Here is a 21,381-nt window from a genome sequence, read left to right on the forward strand (position 1 = left end):
ACTTAGCCCTGGTTGATCGATTTGCGCCTGGAACCCCCTTCCTGATTCTGGGTGGTGCCTTCGATGACAGTTGTGCCTGAAAGCTCAGGAGGACTGGATTCAAGATCAGGTAACGTCTTCTCCCACCTCCCCTGGGTTCGCCCCTTCGGCCCTCTCCTCACCTTATTGTAATGTTTGGAATGCTCTCCGTCCTGCCTTCTGTGCAGGGGTGCGTAGTCTTTAGTGGGCTTGGGCGACCAAGCTACTTCACTGGTGCAAGCCCATTCAAGTGTCTTTAAGGTAGGTCTCATTGCAGCAGTCTTTGTATGTTACTGTTCTTGCCTTCCTTTCTTTGTGGTTAATGTCTTTTCTTTTCCCCCTAAGTGTGCGGGAGATTCGACGTGTCGTGCTGGTTGGATTGAGCACCTGCCAGTAATGAATGGCACAAGAAGCTCACTACGATTCGGTAAGTAACACGCTATGCGCGGCGCTGCTTCGCCTTGTACTTGCTAACCTGTGTTTCTTCTTTCCTTACAGGTCGTAATGGTCTTTTCCGATGAGTGTGGTATTCCGGAACAATGCCGGCTAAGAGGTGGCCAGCCAGGCGAGGTTATCGTGATATTTGAGGTGTGCGCCGTAAGTAACTTTTTCTAACATTGTCTTTCTCCCTCTCCTTTCAGGTTGTTTCGTTCCGATGGGGATGCAGTGTCCAGAAGATGTAGAGCGCCGGATGGGCGACTGCAAGTAAGCTGAAGCATGGATGAGCATCAGGCGAACACAAGATGGAATTCACCGATAAGAGTCTATTAATGATGTTCTTTTTCTCCTGTGCAGGCTCGTTGCTCCGATGATTGCCGGTATCAAGGACACTGGACTGGACACAGTGAGCGTTACGATGCAGAATAACGCAAATCGTGTTCTGGTGCTTGGGTGTGGTTTAAATAGCCTCCCAGCAAAGTAGTCCAGGTAAAGTAGTCCCAGGCTACCACACCCAAAACACTATACCGCATAGTCTAGTTCTATGGAACTAGACTGTGTGAGTGCCTCCATGTTGACTGCAGGCCCAAGGAAAAGTAGTACCCTTCAAAGATGTTCCTCAGCCTGAATATGAGCCTGGCGCCAAATGTGCCAGGACTGACTCCAAGAGAGTCTTGGAAGATGGTGCAAGACCTCCGAGGCCCTAATGGAACCCCGAACCCTGACCTTACCTGGCATCTGGACCTGACAGTGGGGGTTTTGGTTAAGGGTCGTGACACACACTCAGGCAACCAATCACTCAGAAGGTCCTTCATGCAGTCAGTCAGCAAATCAGGCGCACAGTGCATTCAGGCAATTCTTCTCCACCCAGACACTCACAACACAGAGGGCTTCATCACAAGTTTGGCGGTAACCCTTAAATCCAGCGGTCGCGCTGTTACTGCCGGATTTAAGGGTCTGCCAAATCAGGGCTTCGGTGGATTTCTCTCCAGCCCTGAGCGGGGGGAAATCCGCAGAAAATTTGCGCTACTACCGCCGGCAGGAAATCCGCCGGCGGTAAGAGCGTGAAAATTCCCCATTGAGCCCAATGGGGAATGGGGCATTCCCGAATGGGCTCAGTGGGGAATAGGGAATTCCATTATACCGTAATACCGCCGGCGTTACCGCCCAACTCGTGATGAGGTCCAGAATGTGGATTCGGACAAGTACTCTGCCATTCAGCAGTACACACTGCATTCATAATAGTTTCGGGCAGGGCGGTCTCAGTCATTGTGTCAAACAACAGATACTAGACACCCATAACACAGAATGCGTATTCGTCACACACTCTATTCACCCAGGTCCCACCCCACGGGCGTACCCACAACATACAGTCATTGGGAAGGCTCCGGCCAGTCTGGCCTGGACTTCCCCACAACACCATATATGGAACTTCCACCCAACAGCCAGTCAGGGGGAAGGGACAGAGTCAGGGTTTCCCAGGACTTCCCAGGGCCACAGGGGCCATCTTGTTTCCTATCAGGAATCTACTGATTCCAAGGCCAGGGTGTTAGGCAGAAACCTGTGCAGTTCCCTCTGGGACCACTGCAAAAGATTTAGGACTACAGGTGTTGGGCAGTAAACCAACTTGGTAGCAGTCTCTACCACACAGATTCACTTGGTAGCTGTGGCTGAGCAGTCAGACTTCCCTCAAGAAGAGTTAGGCAGTATACAGTGTATTCACAATAGGTCAAGAGAACACAATAGAACAAGTAAACACTGACCAGGGCTTGGTGTAAAAGAGATATAATGATTTATTTAAAACCACATCTAGAAAAACACACAGGCACTAATAGTAAGCAATTCAAAAACCACTAAAAGATATAGGGCCTCATTACACGGAAGGCGGTGATTCAGGGTGCTATTAGCACCCTGGACCATGCCGGTAAATTACCGGCACCGCCTTGGCGGTAAGGGGATTTACCGCCCCATTCCAAGGTCGGTGGGGCGGTAAATCCCCCTTCCGCCATTGCCCTTCCCCATTCCCATTTCTGCCCCATAGGGCTCTATGGGAATGGGGAAGGCGCTAATTACGGCACCGCAATTTTGCGGTGCCGTAATTAGCTCCGAGGTCCCTTAGCGGGTTGGTTTTTAACGCCTGCAAAAAGCAGGCGTTAAAGCACCAACCCGCTAAGGGACCTCGTAGTACGGCTGTAAGGGTTAACGGTCACCGTTGCCATTAACGGTGACCGTTAATCCTTACCGCCGTCCGTGTAATGAGGCCCATACACTCCCTTAAAAGAATATTAGACAAGTCTTAAGTAAAGCCCCACTTATTTTCAGACAGCGGTGAGCGCTTAACGTAGATGGCACTCTAATAATTCATTTTAAAAAGGGAGAGAAAAGCAGAGAATAAATTGAAACAGATCCCAACACTTTTTCATGAACACAACAAGAGAGGAAGGCAAAGTAACACCGTGAATTCAGAGTCAGTAGGCCGGATCCGCTTTAAGAGGATCAAAACGAAATGTGTCCAAGGTCACACGGTTGCAGTGCACAAAAGTCTTGTAACGGTTCAAAAAGGAGTTGGACCAAAGAAAGGGACCAGTTAGAGGGTCAAGGCGGCCAGGCCTGTCTAGAAGGTTAAGGGGTTATTATTACCTTGTAGCAATCTTTAGAAAGGGAGGCCTGGCGGACACGGTACCTTAAAGTGGTGAGAATACTCCATCGGGGGCAGTTGTTCCTGGCAGTGGATGCAAGTCGGTGCTTCGTCCGGGGGAAGAGAGGATCTCGTCGGGGAGGAAGACAGGAGTCCGTTGCACTGCCAGGGAAGAAACCAGCCGCGGAGTTTCTCAGGTACAAGGAGCGGTCTGTTGATTCGCGGTCCAGTGGTAAGTGGCTATCCGGCTGCCGGGGTGCTTGGCACGGGCAATTCGACCACAAACCGGTCTGGGGTGCAAAGAGAAGAAGGTAAACTGGTTGTGCCCACCAGTCAGGGGAAGAAGCCTCTCCAGCCGGGAGATCTTCTCTGTCATCGGGAAGTGGTGAGTCGGTTCCGCAGGGCTCCACCGGTGGTGTCGTCGTGGTAGGTCGGCTCAGCTTCTCCCTGGTCGGATTCTCAGGTCCTGTGGCGACTTCTGAAGTTCCAGTCCCCAAAGGACTGCTTTTATGCAGCATACCCCCATTCACTCAGCCTAGCTGTCAATCAAACATGCTAAGTGGTGGGCCAATCACACAAGAGTGCGACTTGAGTTACCAAGGTAACTCAGTCCAGGGTGCCTAAACCCCCTCCCACACCCCTTGTGATACCCAGACAGAGTGGCACCACTTTTGGAGGCTTCTGTGGAGAAGCCCGCCAAAAAGTGGAACAAAGGGCTCGACTTGGGTTGGAGTCACAGAAGAGAACACAAACGCCATTTTAGAATCGAGTCCTGGCAAAAAATACCAACCGGCGAATTAATATTAATTAAATAAACCGGCGGCATGTTCGAGGCTATGAGAATTAAATAATTAAAGTTGGTAGCCTCGAACAATGGGAAAATCCCATAGGGAAATAGTCGCGTTCGAATATAAAAAGTAGTTTCCACTGCCACCAGCCAAAACTCGATCAGGGGGGACGGAGACATGCCCCCTCGACTAACAGACCCCAGGGCAATCGAATTGCCCCGACCAGTACGTCCACAATATGATGGTTTGTACTGGTTTCTGTTCATAATTTGGGACTAGTAAAGCCAATGGTGACTTTACATGCCTTGGGAGACAGTAGTCAGTCCCAGGGTATGGAGTCTATGGTGGGGGTCACTATGACACCCCTGTGTTACTGCATGGAGGGTGCTGTGTAACACACATAGTAAAAACACATGAGACCCTATGGAGTAAAGGACCCCATAGCCCATAAAACACATTAACAGTCAAAGGAACACCATAAATCATGTCCAAGAGTGGGAGAAAAAGAGTCTCACTCTTGGCAGGAGAAAAAAAACAAACTCCAGAAATCCAACCTAAAGAGAGAATTCTCCCTAACACAGAGCCTGGGCATCCCAAAATGGAGGACGCTCAGGGCACCTGTCAATTCAGCACAGAGCTGCCACCAGCCCGTACCCTGCTCTGTGGGCCACACACAGGTGCCCAAAAACATGCACTAGGTGTACAGGGTCGTACTCCCACCCATCGGTATCCCAGGGGTCTGTTCACCAAACCAAATACAGGAAGAGCTGCACCGCCAGGAGTCCCACATGAACTCCTGTGCGGAAAACAAGTCAGAACACATGATAAAAAGCAATAAAGGACAAGGATTCAGAGGCCCTGTCCCTCTGATGCATTTCCAGTATAACATACATCAATAATCGAAACAACTCAGGTAGTTGGCAAAAAGAATAACTGTTTTAATATCAATTATCTAAAACGGACCTCAACGGACGTCTCAGCGCAAAATCTCTCAATGCATTACAAAAAAAAGCAATCGTATATAGGAAAAAATCGTCATTGATGATGTTAACCTACGTATTACTAACATCATCCTATGAGGCAAACTACAAAAACCTATTGAAGAAAGTGATTGGGTCTAAGGGAATGTCTAAGTATACGTTCTATACTAATATGGGACAGTGAATTAATGTAATTGGTTTCTTAACATCAGGTGGGGCAACTAAGCCCTCTCTTCAAAATGGCCCGTCACTAAATATACGATGTCCCATTGGCTACATAAACTATAGGACTCTTAATTACATGGTCCCTTACAATTGGTTGGCACTCTAACCTCCGTCAGTACTTTTCCACCTACGTCTAGCAGCACGCAGATTGGACCACCAGGTGCTGGTGAGCTGTCTAAAACTAAGCTTCCCAGCAATTAGCATATCCATCTATCATCACCTCAGTGGTCTGCTGGCAATTAAGACTTTGAACTTGTCCTTGGGAGTGTTCTTAGCTCTGGAGAATTCAGGGGAGTGAAGGCACGCTCTGCCCTCATGCGTAGGTGTGATAGTCCTGTTCGTCCAACTTCATCTGTCCACTTGACTGTAGACTATGATTTCAAGCCTTCTAGTGGATTTAAAATACTATTTTCTAATAGACCTCTGACGTCTTCCTTGTTTTGTTCATTCCTTCTGAACAGGAGCTGTTCTTTCACACGATTTTGTATCCAATGTCAGCTCACCCTAGCCTGATAAGACTGTGGCTTCTTGGCTTGGCTTCACGGCTCATCCAGCCTTGCCTTTTCGAGATTCACTTTTAATTAATGTGTTTTCTTACTGCGACATACTGAAAATGAGGCCTTCCTTTTTCAGTCCAACTCTGCAATAACACGTAGTGGAAACATCCATCCTTTGCTCTTTATGCATATATGTATATATTGGTGCATGCCGCGATCTATTCACTATAAAGTTAACCTCAAGAATACTTTGCTTGCGTTTCTCTGCATCTGTAGACATGACTTGACATCTTCATCATTTCTGTGGCATAAGCTTCTTCACCTTGGTCCAAAGATGTCACTTATCCTTGATACTTTCTTGATGCCTTATAGAATATCTGCATTATCTTGTCTCTGCATCTCTTCTATGCACTTCAGCTCAGCTCTGCATGATGTCACCATTCGTCTTGATCATTCATTTGCTCTGCTTCTTCCGGGATTTCATTCAAATGGCCATAATATTTTCTCGTGTGCAGGTATGCTTTTCTCAATGGGAACCTTGCTTCCAAGATTCTCTTTGGTATCAGTATTGTTACTGGTACCGCATGTGTCTCACTCACTGGCTCCCAACATATAGGCAATATGGGCAACGTGGCTGAGGTGGGGGTACTTGGCTCCTTCTCTACACTTCATTTTACACTACTGATACGGCCCGGTTGTGCCATAGGGCACGGCGGTGGCGGGCACTGGTGCGGCAGCAGTGTCCTTTTCTTTTCCTTCAGAGCTCCGAACTCGGAGTGTGAAATCACCGCTGATGGGCCCAGGCCATTAAGTGAAAGCGCTGGCAGCCTCACGACACCCTTTCCGCAAAGCTCCCACACAAAGCCCCTCAAATGTCACCGCCAGCTGGGCCCGGGATCTTTCTGGGAGCCATTCAGTTCACATTGCGGCCCCTGCAGTGTGGGCCACTCCTTACCTCTCCAGGCGGGATGTTTACTGATTTCCACCGGCAGGGCACTTGTCTTTGTAGCAATTGGGCAGCTGGACTCGTGCCACACCATTCCTCCCTCCAGGCGGGGGCCAATTAATGCCAGACAGCAGCTGTTCTCACCATATTATTGGCCACACATAGTCGCGTGGCCTGCCACCACTACCTCCCAGTGGCGGACGCTGCTTCACACAGTACGAGTCAATACTTCACGATCAGCACTGGGGCCAGAAACTCCCTTGTCACCATTGTTTCCTGGAACCAGGTCACAGAGTCCAGGCACACCCAGCCGACACACGTGGATGCAGGATTCACCCTGCAGGACTGTGAGCACAGTCAAATTATAGCCTGGGTACACCCTGGCCATCATGACATGCAGTTCCAGAGTTGCCCAGCAGGGGCACCAGCAAACAGGTGCACAGTTGCCCAGCAGGGGCTCTGCTGACATGAGGGTCTCGGGGACAGCATTGCCCGGCAGGGGTACGTACCTTCTGAAAGGGCCCTTCCATAGCTCTCAACCATTTGCGTTGCAAAGGTGGGTGAAAACACCTGATTTTGTTTTTGGCGGGTGAGAGCTCATTGAAACAAATGGGCGTGCAGGGGGCTTGGCAGGTGAGTCAGCTGTTAACAAGGCGGGTGACACCTGCCAAAAGCGTGTGAGTTGAGAGCTATGCCATACAAGGCAGGCCCTCTGCCTGATGTGACGTGCGAATCACGTTGCACGCATGCACAAGCCTCGTTCGGGCTACGCGCATGCGCAGTTTAATAAAGTGCGCCCGTGCCGGCAGTTACGGCCGGGACGCGAAATGGCCAACACCGTGTCCCGTGTGTTCCTGTGTGAATGTGCGCAGGAGTGCATGCAGGCCTACCCGAGGCACGGGCGGCCACACAACATCGTGGCGACGAGGCGGGACACCAGCGGGGCGCAGAGTGAATGCTTTTATTTTCACAACGCTGCACCCCGCTATGTTACGAACCCGGCGCGAACACAACGGAGGTGTTTTCACACTTCGTAGACAGCAGTAGCGGCCTGAAAAGGTGCTCGTGCGCTGCTGTTTACCTGAAAAGCCTATCACAACCGAATTTTTGGAAACCCTGCAGTCTTCACCAAACAGGAGGACTGTACCTCAACTAGCCGCCACCACCCAGGGGCAGCTGGTGCAACATTCAGGCAACTCGGAGGTTCAAGGACCGCGCAGTGTTTCAAGATACGTCCAATAGTCATCCAAGGCAGGTTTGCGGCCTCGAACCCACCACGAGGTGCCTGTGCGACCTGTGAACATGGCAGAGAGCGACGGCGAACAAGAGGCAGCGAGAGTGGTGGTAAGGAGGCAACAAGGGGCGTTACTTCCCATGCAAGAGTTCGACACGACGGGCCCCCCTTCCAAACCAGGCCCGAGGTGGCTGTTGTGGATCAAGAAATTAGACATGTACTTTACTGCGACGGGGGAAACCGATGACGACTCAAAGAGAGCCACCCTGTTGTACTCGGCGGGCATAGACGTATTACGCATCTATGAGTCCCTGAATCTACAGGTAACAACCTATGACGCCGTCAAAGCTGCTCTTGAGAACTACTTTATCCCGTTATGTGGACTACGAGAGATTCCTGTTCTGCAGCGAAAAGCAGCGGGAAGAGGAGTCACTCGACAAGTTTTGCGCTCGCCTGCGTCAAATGGCTACAACTTGTCGGTGGGACAATGAGGAATCCATGGTTCGAAATCAGGTCCTCCAAGGCTGTGGCTCAGGCAAGTTACGCAGGCAAGTTTTGAGGGAGCCGGGTTGGACTCTACAACAAATTTTGGACAGCGGCAGGACGTATGAGCTGGTGGAGTCAAGGGCTGCCAAAATGGATGCCGCAGTGCGCCCGGGAAAAGTGGAGGAGGCTTTTGCCATTGGCAAACAGGGGGCGTCAAAGGCTAAGTGGGTCCAAAGGCGCCAGGACACGGGGTCAGTGCAAAGGGCGTCATCTGTGTGCCAGTACTGTGGATATGACCTTCCACACTCTGAAGAGTGTCCGGCCAAGTCGAGAAAATGCGGCAGATGCAACAGTCCTGGTCATTATGCACGGATGTGTCGTGCTCCCGCCCCGGTGACCGTACAGAGGGGCCCCGCCAGGGCGTTCGGCGGAAGTTCAAGGAGACAGAGGAGCGTTGCCATACTAGAGCAGGAAATGCAGAGGCTCAACTTGGCAGAGGAAGAGGAGGAAGAGGAGGTGTTCTTCATTTCAAGTTTGGCCACGGGGGCGAGGAAGAAGAGGCAACCGAAGTGTGTTGTGGACATTCAAGGGGTGCCGACACAAGTACTGGTAGACACGGGAGCCTCGGTGTGTGTACTGGCGTCCGACCACTACCAGTCCATACTGGGCCCACCGGCGCTGGACGTTTCAACGGCGAAAATATTCACGTTCGGAGGAGATACACCGCTCCCCATCAAGGGCGTTTTCATGGCACCGGTGTCCAGAGGAGGCAAGACCATCAAAGCTTGTTTCTTTGTCATAGACGTGAGCCCTCACTCTCTACTAAGTTGTGCAGCTTCTGAGGCCCTCGACCTGGTGCATTTCGCATGGGAAGTTTATCAAGTCGACATAGAGCAGTTACTGGGCAAGTTCCCAGGCATGTTCGAAGGCGTGGGGAAACTGAAGGCTCCTCCGGTACGTCTGCACATAGATGACACCGTCAGGCCTACGGCGCTCAAGCATCGTAGAATCTCGTTCCACCTCTGGGAAAAGGTCGAAGAGGAGCTTTGGTCGCTGGTGCAGATGGACATCATTGAGAGGGTGGAAGGCCCTACGCCCTGGGTCTCACCCATTGTGGTAGCCCCCAAGCCGAAGCAGACTGGAGCGGTGCGTATATGCGTGGATATGCGGCTCCCCAACGCCGCCATCAAGAGGGAGAGACACATCACACCCACTCTGGATGACATTATAGGCGAACTGCAAGGCGCAAGAGTGTTCTCAAAGCTAGACTTGCGAGCGGGCTACCATCAGCTTGAACTCCACCCAGACTCCAGATTCATTACGACGTTCACGACGCATGAAGGCCTGTACCAGTTTAAGCGCCTGAGCTTCGGCATTTCCTCAGCTGCCGAAGTCTTCCAGAACGCCATCAGGGGGGCGCTGGCGGGCCTAAAAGGTGTTTTGAACATGAGTGATGACATTCTAGTGTTCGCAGAATCTGAATCGGAACACATGAAGAGGCTGGAGTGCACACTAAAGAGGTTGGATGATTTGGGACTCACCTTACATCGCGAAAAGTGCGAATTTTTCAAGGACAGGATTGGGTTCTTCGGATTCATCTTCCATGCCAGCGGTGTGTCTCCGGATCCGGCAAAGATTAAAGACATTCGTGAGGCCGACGCGCCCCAATCCCCTACCGAGGTGAGGAGTTTCTTGGGGATGGTCAATTACTGTGGGCGCTTTATCAGAGGGTTGGCCTCCCTGTCGGAACCTCTCAGGGCGTTGACCAGGAACGATGCCGCGTGGACATGGGAGAGGGAGGAGCAAGAGGCCTTTCAGCGCCTCAAGAATGCCCTGTAGGATGATGACACCATGGCGTATTTCAACCCATCAGTTGGATCAGAAATTGTTGAAGATGCGAGTCCCGCGGGTGTTGGTGCAGTGCTACTACGCCCAGACAAAAGAGGGGAAAGGAGACCCATCGCGTATGCGAGCAAGGCGCTCTCTGACACTGAAAGGCGCTACTCGCAAATTGAAAGAGAGGCTCTAGCTATTCTGTGGGGCTGTCGCCACTTTCGGCTATACATTCTGGGCAAGCCCGTGGTGGTTGTGACTGACCATAAGCCGTTACTGCCCATCCTGGCGGGAGTATCATCTAAGCCGCCTCCCAGAATCGAGCGGTGGATGCTGGCCCTGATGGAGTATGGGGTGAGGCTCGTGTATAGGCCAGGCACCAACAACCCGGCGGACTATCTGTCGCGCCACCCCAACAAGAGGAGTGGAGACCTGAACGAGGAAGTGTCGGAATGCCAAGGACTACTCTGCCACGTCGTGGAAGGGGAATTGCCAGTGGCGCTATCGAGACTCACCATCGCAATGGAGTCATCCAAGGATGAGGTGTTCCACATCATCAAGGCGGCGGTGAGGAGTGGTGACTGGAAAGCTGTGCTAAGGGACAACTCCAGGCGGCAGCTAGAAGCCCAGAAGGACCTTCAGGCGCTCTGGAAGGTGAGGGATGAGTTGTCCATTTCGGATGATGGGCTGCTACTGAGAGGGAGACAAATTGTGATTCCGCAAACCTTGAGGAATCGCGTCCTGGAGTTAGCACACATCGGGCACCAAGGGGTCGTCAAGACCAAGGCGAGGCTCCGTCCGAAGGTGTGGTTCCCCGACCTTGAGGGAATGGTAGAGCGCTTTGTGGGAAGGTGTCTGCCGTGTCAAGCCGCGGCTCCCGGGGACAAGGCCCTAGCGATTAGGTCGATGGAACGGAGCGAGAAGCCCTGGGGAACTGTACACGTGGATTTCGGATCGACTGGTCAGGGCATGTACTTTTTAGTGGCCGTGGACCAATGGTCGCGATACCCGGAGGTGGAGGTGTTGGAACACACCGCGACTGAATACACCACGAGGGCCCTGGACAAAATGTTCGCGACCCATGGGTTCCCGGAAATATTATGCTCGGACAATGGGCCCCCGTTCACAGGCAGTATCTTCGCACAATACCTCAAAGACAGAGGCATTCACCACCGGAGAGTATCCCCTCTGTGGCCTCGCGCCAATGGGGAGGCCGAAAGGTTAATGCGCACTTTGAACAAAGTGCTAAGAATTTCCGCTCACGGAGGGGATGACCTTCCCAAGAAGCTAGTGGAATTCTTAAGAGAGTACAGAACCACCCCACATCAGTCCACAGGGGAAGCCCCCGCTGAAGCGCTGTTCGGACGCTGCCCCAGAGGCATGATACCGGAGATCGAGGGCCGCGGGCCAGGCGTCATTGACAACGAGAAGGTCAGAGAGGATCGCATGGCACGAAACCAGCGAGAAAGTGAAAGAAGGGGTCTACAAGACAAAGAGGTACGTGTGGGGGATGCGGTGCTGGTCCGCAACCGCCACCCCAAGGGCAAGTTGTCATTGCCCTACGAACCCCACCCGTGGAGAGTCACACATGTAAAAGGGACCATGGTGACGGCAGCCTGTGCCCGTGGCACAGTCACTTGCAACAAGTCATTCTTTAAGCGAGTCGACACTTCAGCGGATACGAGTGAGCCGAGCGAGAGCAGGGTTTCCGAGGAAACCCCGGAGGGTCGACTGGAGGACATCCAGAGGGAGTCTGGCCCAGCTGAGGATGGTCTCCATGGAGCCGCGCCAGTGATGTCCAGGTACCCGATGAGGAGGGGTCGCCGACCGCCCTCATACCTCAAGGACTATGTCCTGGACTCGGGAGACTGAGCCGGGGTGTGTGAAGTCGTTTCTCTGGGAGTAAGCAAATGTTGGGGGGGGGGGTGTTCCAAGTTTGAACTGTTATTTCCACATATGTTGGGTTTGTGTTTTCGTTAAAGAAAAAAAGGGATGTGACGTGCGAGTCACGTTGCGCGCATGCGCGAGCCTTGTTCGGGCTACGCGCATGCACAGTTAAATAAAGTGAGCCCGTGCCGGCAGTTACGGCCAGGACGCGAAACGGCCAACACCGTGTCCCGTGTGTTCCTGTGTGAATGTGCGCAGGAGTGCATGCAGGCCTGCCCGAGGCACGGGCGGCCACACAACATCACGCTGCAGGAAGACCAACACAGCAAGCAGGAGTCAGTATCAACAGATGAGCCAGAAACGGCCGTCCCTTTTATGGCGTGAGTCACATGGTCACAGCATGCGACTTTAACACGAGCCCTGGGAGGGACTCATTATCCTAAAAGGGGTGGCACACCACACCCATTGGCCATTTAGTCAGACTACATGTTTCCGTTTGCATTGGCACGTGTAGTTTTGGTTCCCGTTCTGCTTAAGAAAAGTAAGAAAAAGAGAGAAAGCATAATATTTCACCTCTCGGTCTTTAATAGAATTATGACTTTCCTAAATCAAGACTACTGTGAAAAATCTGTATTCTGTCTCCGCTGGGTCACAGACCTATTCAAGGGTGTGGGGATGAGACACTCGCGTGTGAAACGACGAAAAACAAACTAGTTAGCACATGCCATTTTTGATCACTACAATGAATGTCTCTGAGGAAACACCCCACCACTTCCGTATTACTCCTTATATGTCACGTGACGCTTCCCGCATTCCACAACATAATCATGCAACAAATACAAAAGGGCTGCAGTTTCTTAGATATTTGACATCTTAAGCAACAATTTGAAATCAGAGTCAAATATATTGTCCTACTGTATTTTCTATACACCTAGACCGGCATCCTAGCCATGCCGGAGATTTCCCAATCTGAAATGGCGGCCAGACGAGGACTAAATTCCTCACTGACATGACCAGCCATAATTGACTCACACACTGGGCAAGGGGGGGGTGGTTGGGTGACTAAATTAGAATAGTTGCCGAGCACCGCCCTCTCCATCACAGTGTTGTACCTGTTCAAGCGGTTCTAACTATATGAATATTAATCGAGGCGAGGGGGCGGCTCCGAATGGTTTATTCATGAGCTGACTGAGTTTAGTAGTCCCTGTTGTGGGAAGGTCCGATGCTCACTGCTTCGTTGCTGTGTTAGACAGTTGGGTGGAAAAAGAGGGCGCACCGTGGGACGTGCGCAGGCGCAAAGCGAGCTGTTGCTCAAGCAACTAGAGGGTCCTTGGAAGTCAGCGAAAGACGCTGAAAAACATTTGCGAGGCTAATCTCCAGATCCTGCACCCAAGCGAGGCCCGGTGCCGACCGTAATCCAGAGCAAGGATCCGCCAAAGCGAGCCTAAGACTCTCTTCCGGTTACCGAGTCAGCGCGAGGCGCAGCCATGGTGGATTACCATACCGCCAACCAGCCCTACCAGCCCGGGCCCAGCAGCAACAACGGTGGCGGCGGATTCTACATGGCCCAGGATGATGAATGGGACCGAGACATGTTGCTGGACCCCGCCTGGGAGCGGCAGCAGCGCAAGGTAGGAGAAGGTTGCGTTCCTCATCTGTTTGAAGAAACGGTGGTGACATTGATAGGGGTTGAGTTTGTGCAGTACTGTACGGTACATGCCTACTATATTAGCATGAAAAGTTAAGGCGCGCGTAGCAAACTCCCCCGAAACTTCGATGATCGGAAGCCGGGGGTAGAAGATTGGCAGGAGGGCCAAGTGCACTAAAAAAACTACCCCGGTGAGGGAAATCGTCTGCAGGAGGAGAGCAACATGCGACCCATTTTTCAAGGGGTGCACCCCTGCTGGTTGACAGCCAGTTCAGTTGAAACAGATTTCAGTTTAGCTGTAACTGCTATTGGGTGGGAAAGTGGAGAACTGTGCTTTAATTTCACAAAGATCACTTCTGGAGTGGTGAAAATGGGTGCAAAAAGTAGTGAAACTTCACTGTCAAAAATAAAAAGTAGTGGAACTCCGCTCCCGACTGTTCCTTTATAGGATTCCAAGTTTGCTATGCCTTTCACTGCTTTCCTCCCTGCCCCAGTCACTACTCTTCTGCCGCTGCTGGTACTGCTTTGCCCTAACGTCTACCCCGCCAGCTCCTGCTCTCTTTACCTTCCCTGTTTCCCTGCGCTTTTGCTGTTGTGGCACGAAATAGAAAGGGGACTCGCACTCTCAGGCTGCTGAGTGTCCCTTGCTTGGTGGCCATGGTTTTACCCTTTCACTTCTTTTTTCCCTAACACTTGTCGCTACAGCCAAGAGCCCTATTGCCCACAGCTGCTTGGCAGCATGGCCTCCAATTGTCTGTGAGACCACCGTATGTGCCCTTGCTTCACTTGGTCGCCATACGATGGCCTTCCAGACACAATGTTGCCTGTAGCTTTGATCAATAAAACTTAAGTAGCACTACAGCAATATCCGTTCTATAACACATGTGGCACAGAGTGTGGGTGGTGAGATGGGAAGATTTGGCGAAATGGGTTGGTACCAGTATTTATAAGGAGACTGGTGTAGGATGAAGGCAAGTTGTAACCTCAGTAGGGCAGTCTAGCACTGACATGAGAAATGGGGAGGGGTGGAGAGGGCAAGGCAATCATGGGTAATACTAGTAAAAGGATAGCTAAAGATTACCCTAGGAGACAGTTGAAGCTTGCACAGGTAAATGCAGGGTGACCCCCAGATTGGGGATGAGGAGGTGGGCATTGGCGACAATAACTGTGTGGAGGCTTCATGGGTTAGGTGGTAAAATTGTTTAATTCTGTAGAGGGTGGGGAAGCACTTGTGTTGTGATCCTGGATGAGGAAGTGGGAGAGGGGAAGGATAGCAGGAAGGAGGAGGCATGGATGAGTTGCAGAGATGGGAGCAGATGCCATCCTTTTTTGGGGCTGGGTGGTTATTTGAATGAGAGCGTGCGTTGAAGATGCAGGCAGTGTTGTGTCCTGACAATTTGATACGCATGACTTACATGAGGAAACCCAAAAATGTGATGTTTTTTTGCTCGCTTTTCATGGAGCTTTTGCAAACATCGGATTTCTGATGTACCCCTTCCAAATGTTTGGGGTTTCAGAGAAGTAAGTAAAAGGGCCTTGCCGTCTGTGTTTTCTTGGGCATAGTTTACACATGCACAGGGTCATGTGTAATTTTCAGACATACACCCTGTCCCAGTGAACACCTCTTCTCCAGCAATGTACCCTTTCGTCACTATGCCCCATATAATAAGTTCTACATTAAATTCAACAAAATTGTACACATGGCTCCTCCACCCTTTTCTTCTTATTCCTTCCTGGCCATTTTATCTATCCCTCTTACCAACATAGGTTAGAGGGTAGGGATGCTGGGGTTGTCACATGGAGAAGAAAATACTAGCTTAAAACGAGGACTAGTGTAATGTCAAATACATCGTTTTGAGCCTTTTTGGGGATGCATTGATGGGATTGGCAGTGAGCACGCTGTAGTTGAAGATTGGTAGGATTTCTTGGTAACTTCTAGAAAAACCAACCTTTCCTTACACGGTGGAGTACTGTTTTATCGTTGTCTGAAAACAAACTTTAAGTTCCAACAGCGTAACTGTTCTGACTTCTCTCTAGAGCTATTCTTCGCTTGCCTTTCCTACTTGTACTGGCATCTATTATTTTTTTTTTCCTGTCCATTCATGGACTTCAGTCTTCCAACATAATTTCTGTGCCGGAAATAGAGTTGATGGCCCCAGTTTGCAGACTGATTCTAGCAACAGCAGACTTCAAAATAGTCTGTTTCGGGACCTTCCACACTTTTATTTTCTTTGCTGTACTTTTCAGTAGTCACTTATTTTTCGTTTGCCCCAACGATAATGCTGCATCTTTACTGGGAGTTGCTTATGATTTGTCATATACATATTTTAGGAGCTAGAAAAGTGCGGCTGAATACAACACGTGGATGAAATACGGTAGTTAAATAGATAAGCATACACAATTAAGATGACTTGTCTTAAGTACAAATGCTTTTGGCCAGACTCGTCCAGAAGACCAGCAGTGCCTTGGTAGTTGAAAATAATTGGGTACTTTATTAGCTTTCTAACTAGTGATGTAAAGTTGTGGCTGTTAGGCAGAATCCTGTGCAGAGCCCTTCGGGACCACTACACACAATTAAGACTACAAGTGGTAGTAAAATTTCACCTTTGGCACAAGACTGTACTACACAGAAAAAGTGGTAGCAATGGCTGAGCAGCCAGACTTATCTCAAGAGCAAATGAGCAGTAGTAGAGATTACACAAAGGACTACAATTACTGTGACTCAAGCAAACACTGACTCAAGGTTTCTGGTTAAAAACATAGAAGTACATTTGTTTTTAAACCATCTGTTCACAAAACACTTCACTTCTATTAAATTAAAACCCCACTCCAAATATACTACACACAATCAATTCCCCTTGTGCAGATCAATTCAAGATAAGTACATTGGGATTTGACAGACCGGTGTTGTGGAACCAAGATGTTACCATGGGTTGATACGCGATCACTTTTTGACAGTAATGACAGTTCGGTCTTTTGAAAGAAAAGCGTACCCGTGAGAAGAAATGTTACTGAAGTCAACACACTTAGCACATGAATTAACACAAGAGAATGGGGATAAAAATCATAGGCAATACTTTTGTCAGGGCAAATGGAATCAGAGGATACTTTCTAAAACGTAGATAAGTCAATATGCCTGTGCCATTGTCCAATGGAACAAGGGTCCTGTTGTCGAGGATCACAAGGTTAGAACAGTTCAAGATTCGAGATTGTCAGGAGTACTTGATACTGTCAAAAGGGAAGGAAGACAAGGACAAGCCTTTGAGGAAAAAGGGTTCACCCCAATTCCTCGAAGTTGGACACAGTACCTTTATTCGTTTGAAGAAAAGCTGGTGCTACGGCAGTTGTTCCTGCAGACTCACGGTTCCTGGAGCTTCAGTCGTGGGGACAAGGACGTCTGGAGCGATCTGCACTACCCAGGGATGAGTCCAGCAGCAGCGAAGCAACGGTGAATAAAAGGTGCGCTCCTACAGGAAAGGCTCTTCAGATGGCTATCTGGACCACTACAGCTGTGTGCAGCGATTTTGACCAAGAAGAGGATCCTCTGGCTGTTGAAGGTGAGCTGGTTGATCCCACCAGGCTCAAGGGAAGAAGACTCTGGACTGGATCTTCTCTGTTGTTGAAGGGTAGATAGCTCAGGACTGCAGCAGGGCTTCATCGGGACTTGGGAGTTGTAACAGTCGTCTTCTTCTCCGCTTCTCTTCGGGTTCTTGCAGTTCCACTGGCGACTCTCTGACTTCTAGCCCAAGAGTCCTGCCTTTTATGTCAAAATCCCCCATTCACACAGCCATGCTGTCAATCACTCAGCATGGGGGGTTTCCCAGACAACCACCTCAGCCAATCGACACAAAGTGCGACTTGGGTCTCCAAGGAGACCCTGTGCAGGGGGTGACTAAACCCCTCCCTCACATTCAGCCCAACTAGACGCCAAGGAGGGCTTCTGGACAGAAGCCTGCCAAATATCGGCGAACAAAGAAGGCAAACCTGCTTTGGTGTGAAAAGTAAAACACAAGAATGACTTTAACAAAAAGAAATGGCGATAAAACCCGACCGGAGCCAAAAAAAAGTTTGGTCAAGCGGGTTTAGGTTCGAGGCTAATACAATAGCCTAAAACAGTACCACATTTATATACTATAATCGCGGTAGAAAAGTTAGGGTAGGTACCACTGCCACCAGACAAGTCTTGAGGTTAAGGGAGCGAAACAAAGCTCCAAGAGGCGCAGACAAAACTGGTTATGAATTAACCCTTTCCAATACTCCATGTAAGATGGGGTGTACTGGGTCTGCAGTTTAAAGTGACTATGTTAAGTTAATGGCAACTTTACATGTTTCTGGGGGACAGTAGTCCACCCCAGAAAAATGGAGTCAGTGGAGAGTCTCAAAGACAACCCGGTGTCACTGCACTGAAGGTGCTGTGTAACACGCACAAAAAAAATGGGGCTCATGGAGTGGTGTAGCCCCAGAGTCCAAGATCACACAAACAGTAGACATACTTATGGCAAAACACATGTAAGAGTGGGGAAAAAAAAGCCTTCCGCTCTTACAGGTGGAATAAATAAACCCCAGAAATCCAGCAAAGCTGCTGAGGGACTCACTAGGTGAGGGGAAATTGGCCATAAATGAGAATTCTCCCTTACAGTGGCCAAACAAATTCATGGCAATTGTAGGCCCTCATATTAATTCAAAACTAACTTCTTTGAAAGGTAGCATATGGTTTTTCTTGGTAAAATTAATCCGATTTATTGGTAGCAGCTATGTTAAACGGTGACATTTGTGTGTTTTCATGCATGATTTGATTGTAATACAGAACGGTTCAATGGCCCCAGCTGCTCTCAATTTCATCTTACTTATGTTAACACAATGTGCACATGTATTGCAATTTGATGGTTCAGTTTAGCAGTTTATTCTGTTGCTAAGGAGTAATTGGTTTCCCTGAAAGCAGCCCTCTCCGAGGGATGGAGAACCAAATGAGTGGTGACCCGGGTCTGCTGGCATCATCTACTCTGGGGAGTTCACCGCTCTGGTATGTGACGACAAAGTGGCCTCACCTGTTCAGCAAGATGAGCCTGATGGGTGTGGATAGACAAGATCAGACGGGGATTTGGGCAGTACCTTTTCCGGCAAGAGCAGGTATCTCTATACATATTTGATGAGCAAGAGCTGAATGTTTACTGGGTATCTGGTATCGCCCAGTAAGCAGGAGGTGCAGCTGGGAAACGAGGAGTTAGTACACGGCATGCAACAAATCTGGCTTCAACATGAGTTGCAAACTACAACTTGCTGTCCATTGTATGTCAGTTGTTGTCCCTTGCGTGTCATCTTGATATGGCATAATGCTTTATAAACGTCCCCACACTAAACATTCTATAGGTATGTGTTTTTATGGCACAATTGGGCCTCGCTGTCAAAGTAGCTCCTGGTAGCTGTTCATGTCATGCTAACTTGGCAGTTAGTTGTAAGATACAGGAAGGAGCTTCGTGGAACCTCTTTGCCCCTAAATTAACTCGTAATTTAAGATGGTTTAGATTGGCTACAACCTAAAACGACCAAAAGATACTTCTCGATGTGTGGACGTAAGAAACAGCTTAGCTGTTAGGCTACCCCTCTGATTTCTCTACTTCTTGACCGTCCCCCGTTTCTGCTTCTTAGGTGTCATCCAAACCCTGTTGGCTGCACACGTGTTCGTTAATTTAATGTTCGTCTATATATCGTTATGTTCAAGTTCTCAGCAACATCTTGGGGTGTCTTACTTTTCTGCAGTCTTTCAGCCACTTTTGGGATTTCAAATAAACGTTCTTTAGAGGCTGCCAGCACATCTCGACTTCTCACTTAACCTCCTCTTGGCAGTGCGATGTAAACCTTTCTTAGATTTTCCAACTCCCTTGCCTTTTGTTTTACGAACATTGACCAGATACTTTAACCAGCCTATTGGCGTGCTCGGAGTAGCGTTCAGCAGAGTCTCTGCGTGCAGGCTTGGACTGGCTTAGAGGGCAATGCCGAAACCAAAAAAAAAAAAACGCTAGTGTGGGCCAGTTTTTTTTTTTTTTTTTTTTCAATTATTTTTTTGGTCGTCGTGTGCCATTTTGAAAGTTACTTCACCATGCATGACCAGTGTTACTGAATAAATATTAAAATGCACAATTTGGATCACGTTTTATCGAAAACCTCCTCCTTGGGTACTACTCAGTCTGTCCCAAAAGGAATGAATTGCCATTTGCAAGGTGGGACACGTTTCCATTGGTGCCCGAACAATTTTATGCCCCCCACCTCTCATGTGAGGGTTTCCAGAACCTGAGCCCTCTGGTATCTTCCCAGGTAGCCGGATGTTCTGAGGCTGCTTATCCCTAGGTCTGGCAGTACGCGCTCTTTGTGATTCTCACCTAATGACACACTTAACTGCTGTGTTCGTCTTTTCACAGTAGATTGACTTGCCATTAGTACGGAGTACCCCCCTGCTCGCCCCCTTATTCCACAGGGGTCTTGGGGCTTTCGGGGTTTTCAGCATTTTTTTTTTCTTCTATTAACATTTGGTATGTTTTGCCCGTCGTATTGAGGGAGAAGAAGGCTTACATATGGGCAGGAAGCGATTTCGCATTGCATTATCACTGCAACCCCGAGAATCGCTGCTGTCAACTTTCCCCATTGCAAGTAAGGGTAAAATTGAATTGTGAACATAAGGGGGATTCCCCGGAATTTCTCTGGTACCCTTTGTCTCCTCAGTCGCCACCCCCGTGACTGGTCTACCAGTGTGCGAGGTTATCACCCTTCTCTTCTAGCCTCTTGGAGAGCACACGGTTTCCCTGTTGTATACTAGGCAGTCTGCACGCCTCTCCCAACAAGACGCCCGGTTCTGTGCAATGTATTTGAATTGTATAAGGGACCAGCCTGCCCATCCCGTTGCCTGACCACTCCCATATGTGAACTGGAGGGGTAATGGGCATGTCTAGGAGCTGCCACAGTTGTGTGCGCTGCGGCTCCGTATGGCCTGACTCACCCCTGCAGAACTCTTGCTAGATTCTAGGTTGTCTGCCGGAGTGGCACATTGCAAGCGTGGGGTTCCCGCCGACTCTGTTAAACTTGAGGACGCCTTTTAGAAAAGGCTCCTGTGTCCTCCCCAGTGAATTCACTGCAACTCTATAAAAGCACCATGATATGGGTATCCATAATACACATCGCCCTGAACCTACTTTATCATACTTGGGTATGCAGCTTGCTTGAGCTTTTTGATCACTCTGGCATACCTTTTTTTTTGAAGGTCTTGGCAGTCTGTTGTCTTTGCTTGTGCAGTGCCTGTGCACGCCAGTGGAGCGACAAGGCCCTGAAACTGAGAGGTGGGAGGAAGACTGACTAGGCCATGCGAGTCAAACTTGTCGCCAATTGTAAATGTGCCACTCCAGCATGTGGCCCAGGATGACAACTTCACCTTAGCGCTGACTGACGCCTCTCTTTTCACCGCGCACCGTAGGTGTGGTCGTTTTGCAAGCAAATGTGTAATACATGGTAGCATCATTGGGATTCCTGAGGGGATAGTGTATGCCTCGGAGCCAAAAGGTGGGTCTGGTTCAGATGTGGAAGGTGTGTGACTCCCCAGCTAAGTGCTTCTATGTTGCAACATTTTCAACAGTTTCGTTGGGGTTTATACTTTAAAATAAAGGACGTGAAAGTCTGAAAAGTGCTGTTGAAAGATCAAGATGATTAATGATGTAGCATTTGGTCTTGGACCTGTTCTGGTCTGGTTGACTTGGACGTCACCTTGACCATTA

General features: G+C 49.6%; 1 protein-coding gene across 4 annotated transcripts in view; it reads left to right on the forward strand.

The window, feature by feature from the left end:
• The first annotated feature begins 13,150 nt into the window (after nucleotides 1-13,150).
• Nucleotides 13,151-21,381, forward strand: part of ACTN4 (actinin alpha 4) — an 896,467-nt gene continuing 888,236 nt past the window's right edge. Inside the window, exon 1 of one of the 4 annotated variants that reach the window (XM_069644198.1) lies at nucleotides 13,151-13,601. In XM_069644198.1, coding sequence (XP_069500299.1) covers nucleotides 13,458-13,601 — 144 coding nt within the window. In that variant the 5' untranslated portion in view covers nucleotides 13,151-13,457. The remainder of the gene's footprint in view (nucleotides 13,602-21,381) is intronic. The other 3 variants (XM_069644197.1, XM_069644200.1, XM_069644199.1) reach the window with 3 other exon arrangements.

Source organism: Ambystoma mexicanum, chromosome 2p, assembly GCF_040938575.1.
Source record: "Ambystoma mexicanum isolate Mex_15411 chromosome 2p, UKY_AmexF1_1, whole genome shotgun sequence".
Taxonomy (NCBI): Eukaryota; Metazoa; Chordata; class Amphibia; order Caudata; family Ambystomatidae; genus Ambystoma; species Ambystoma mexicanum.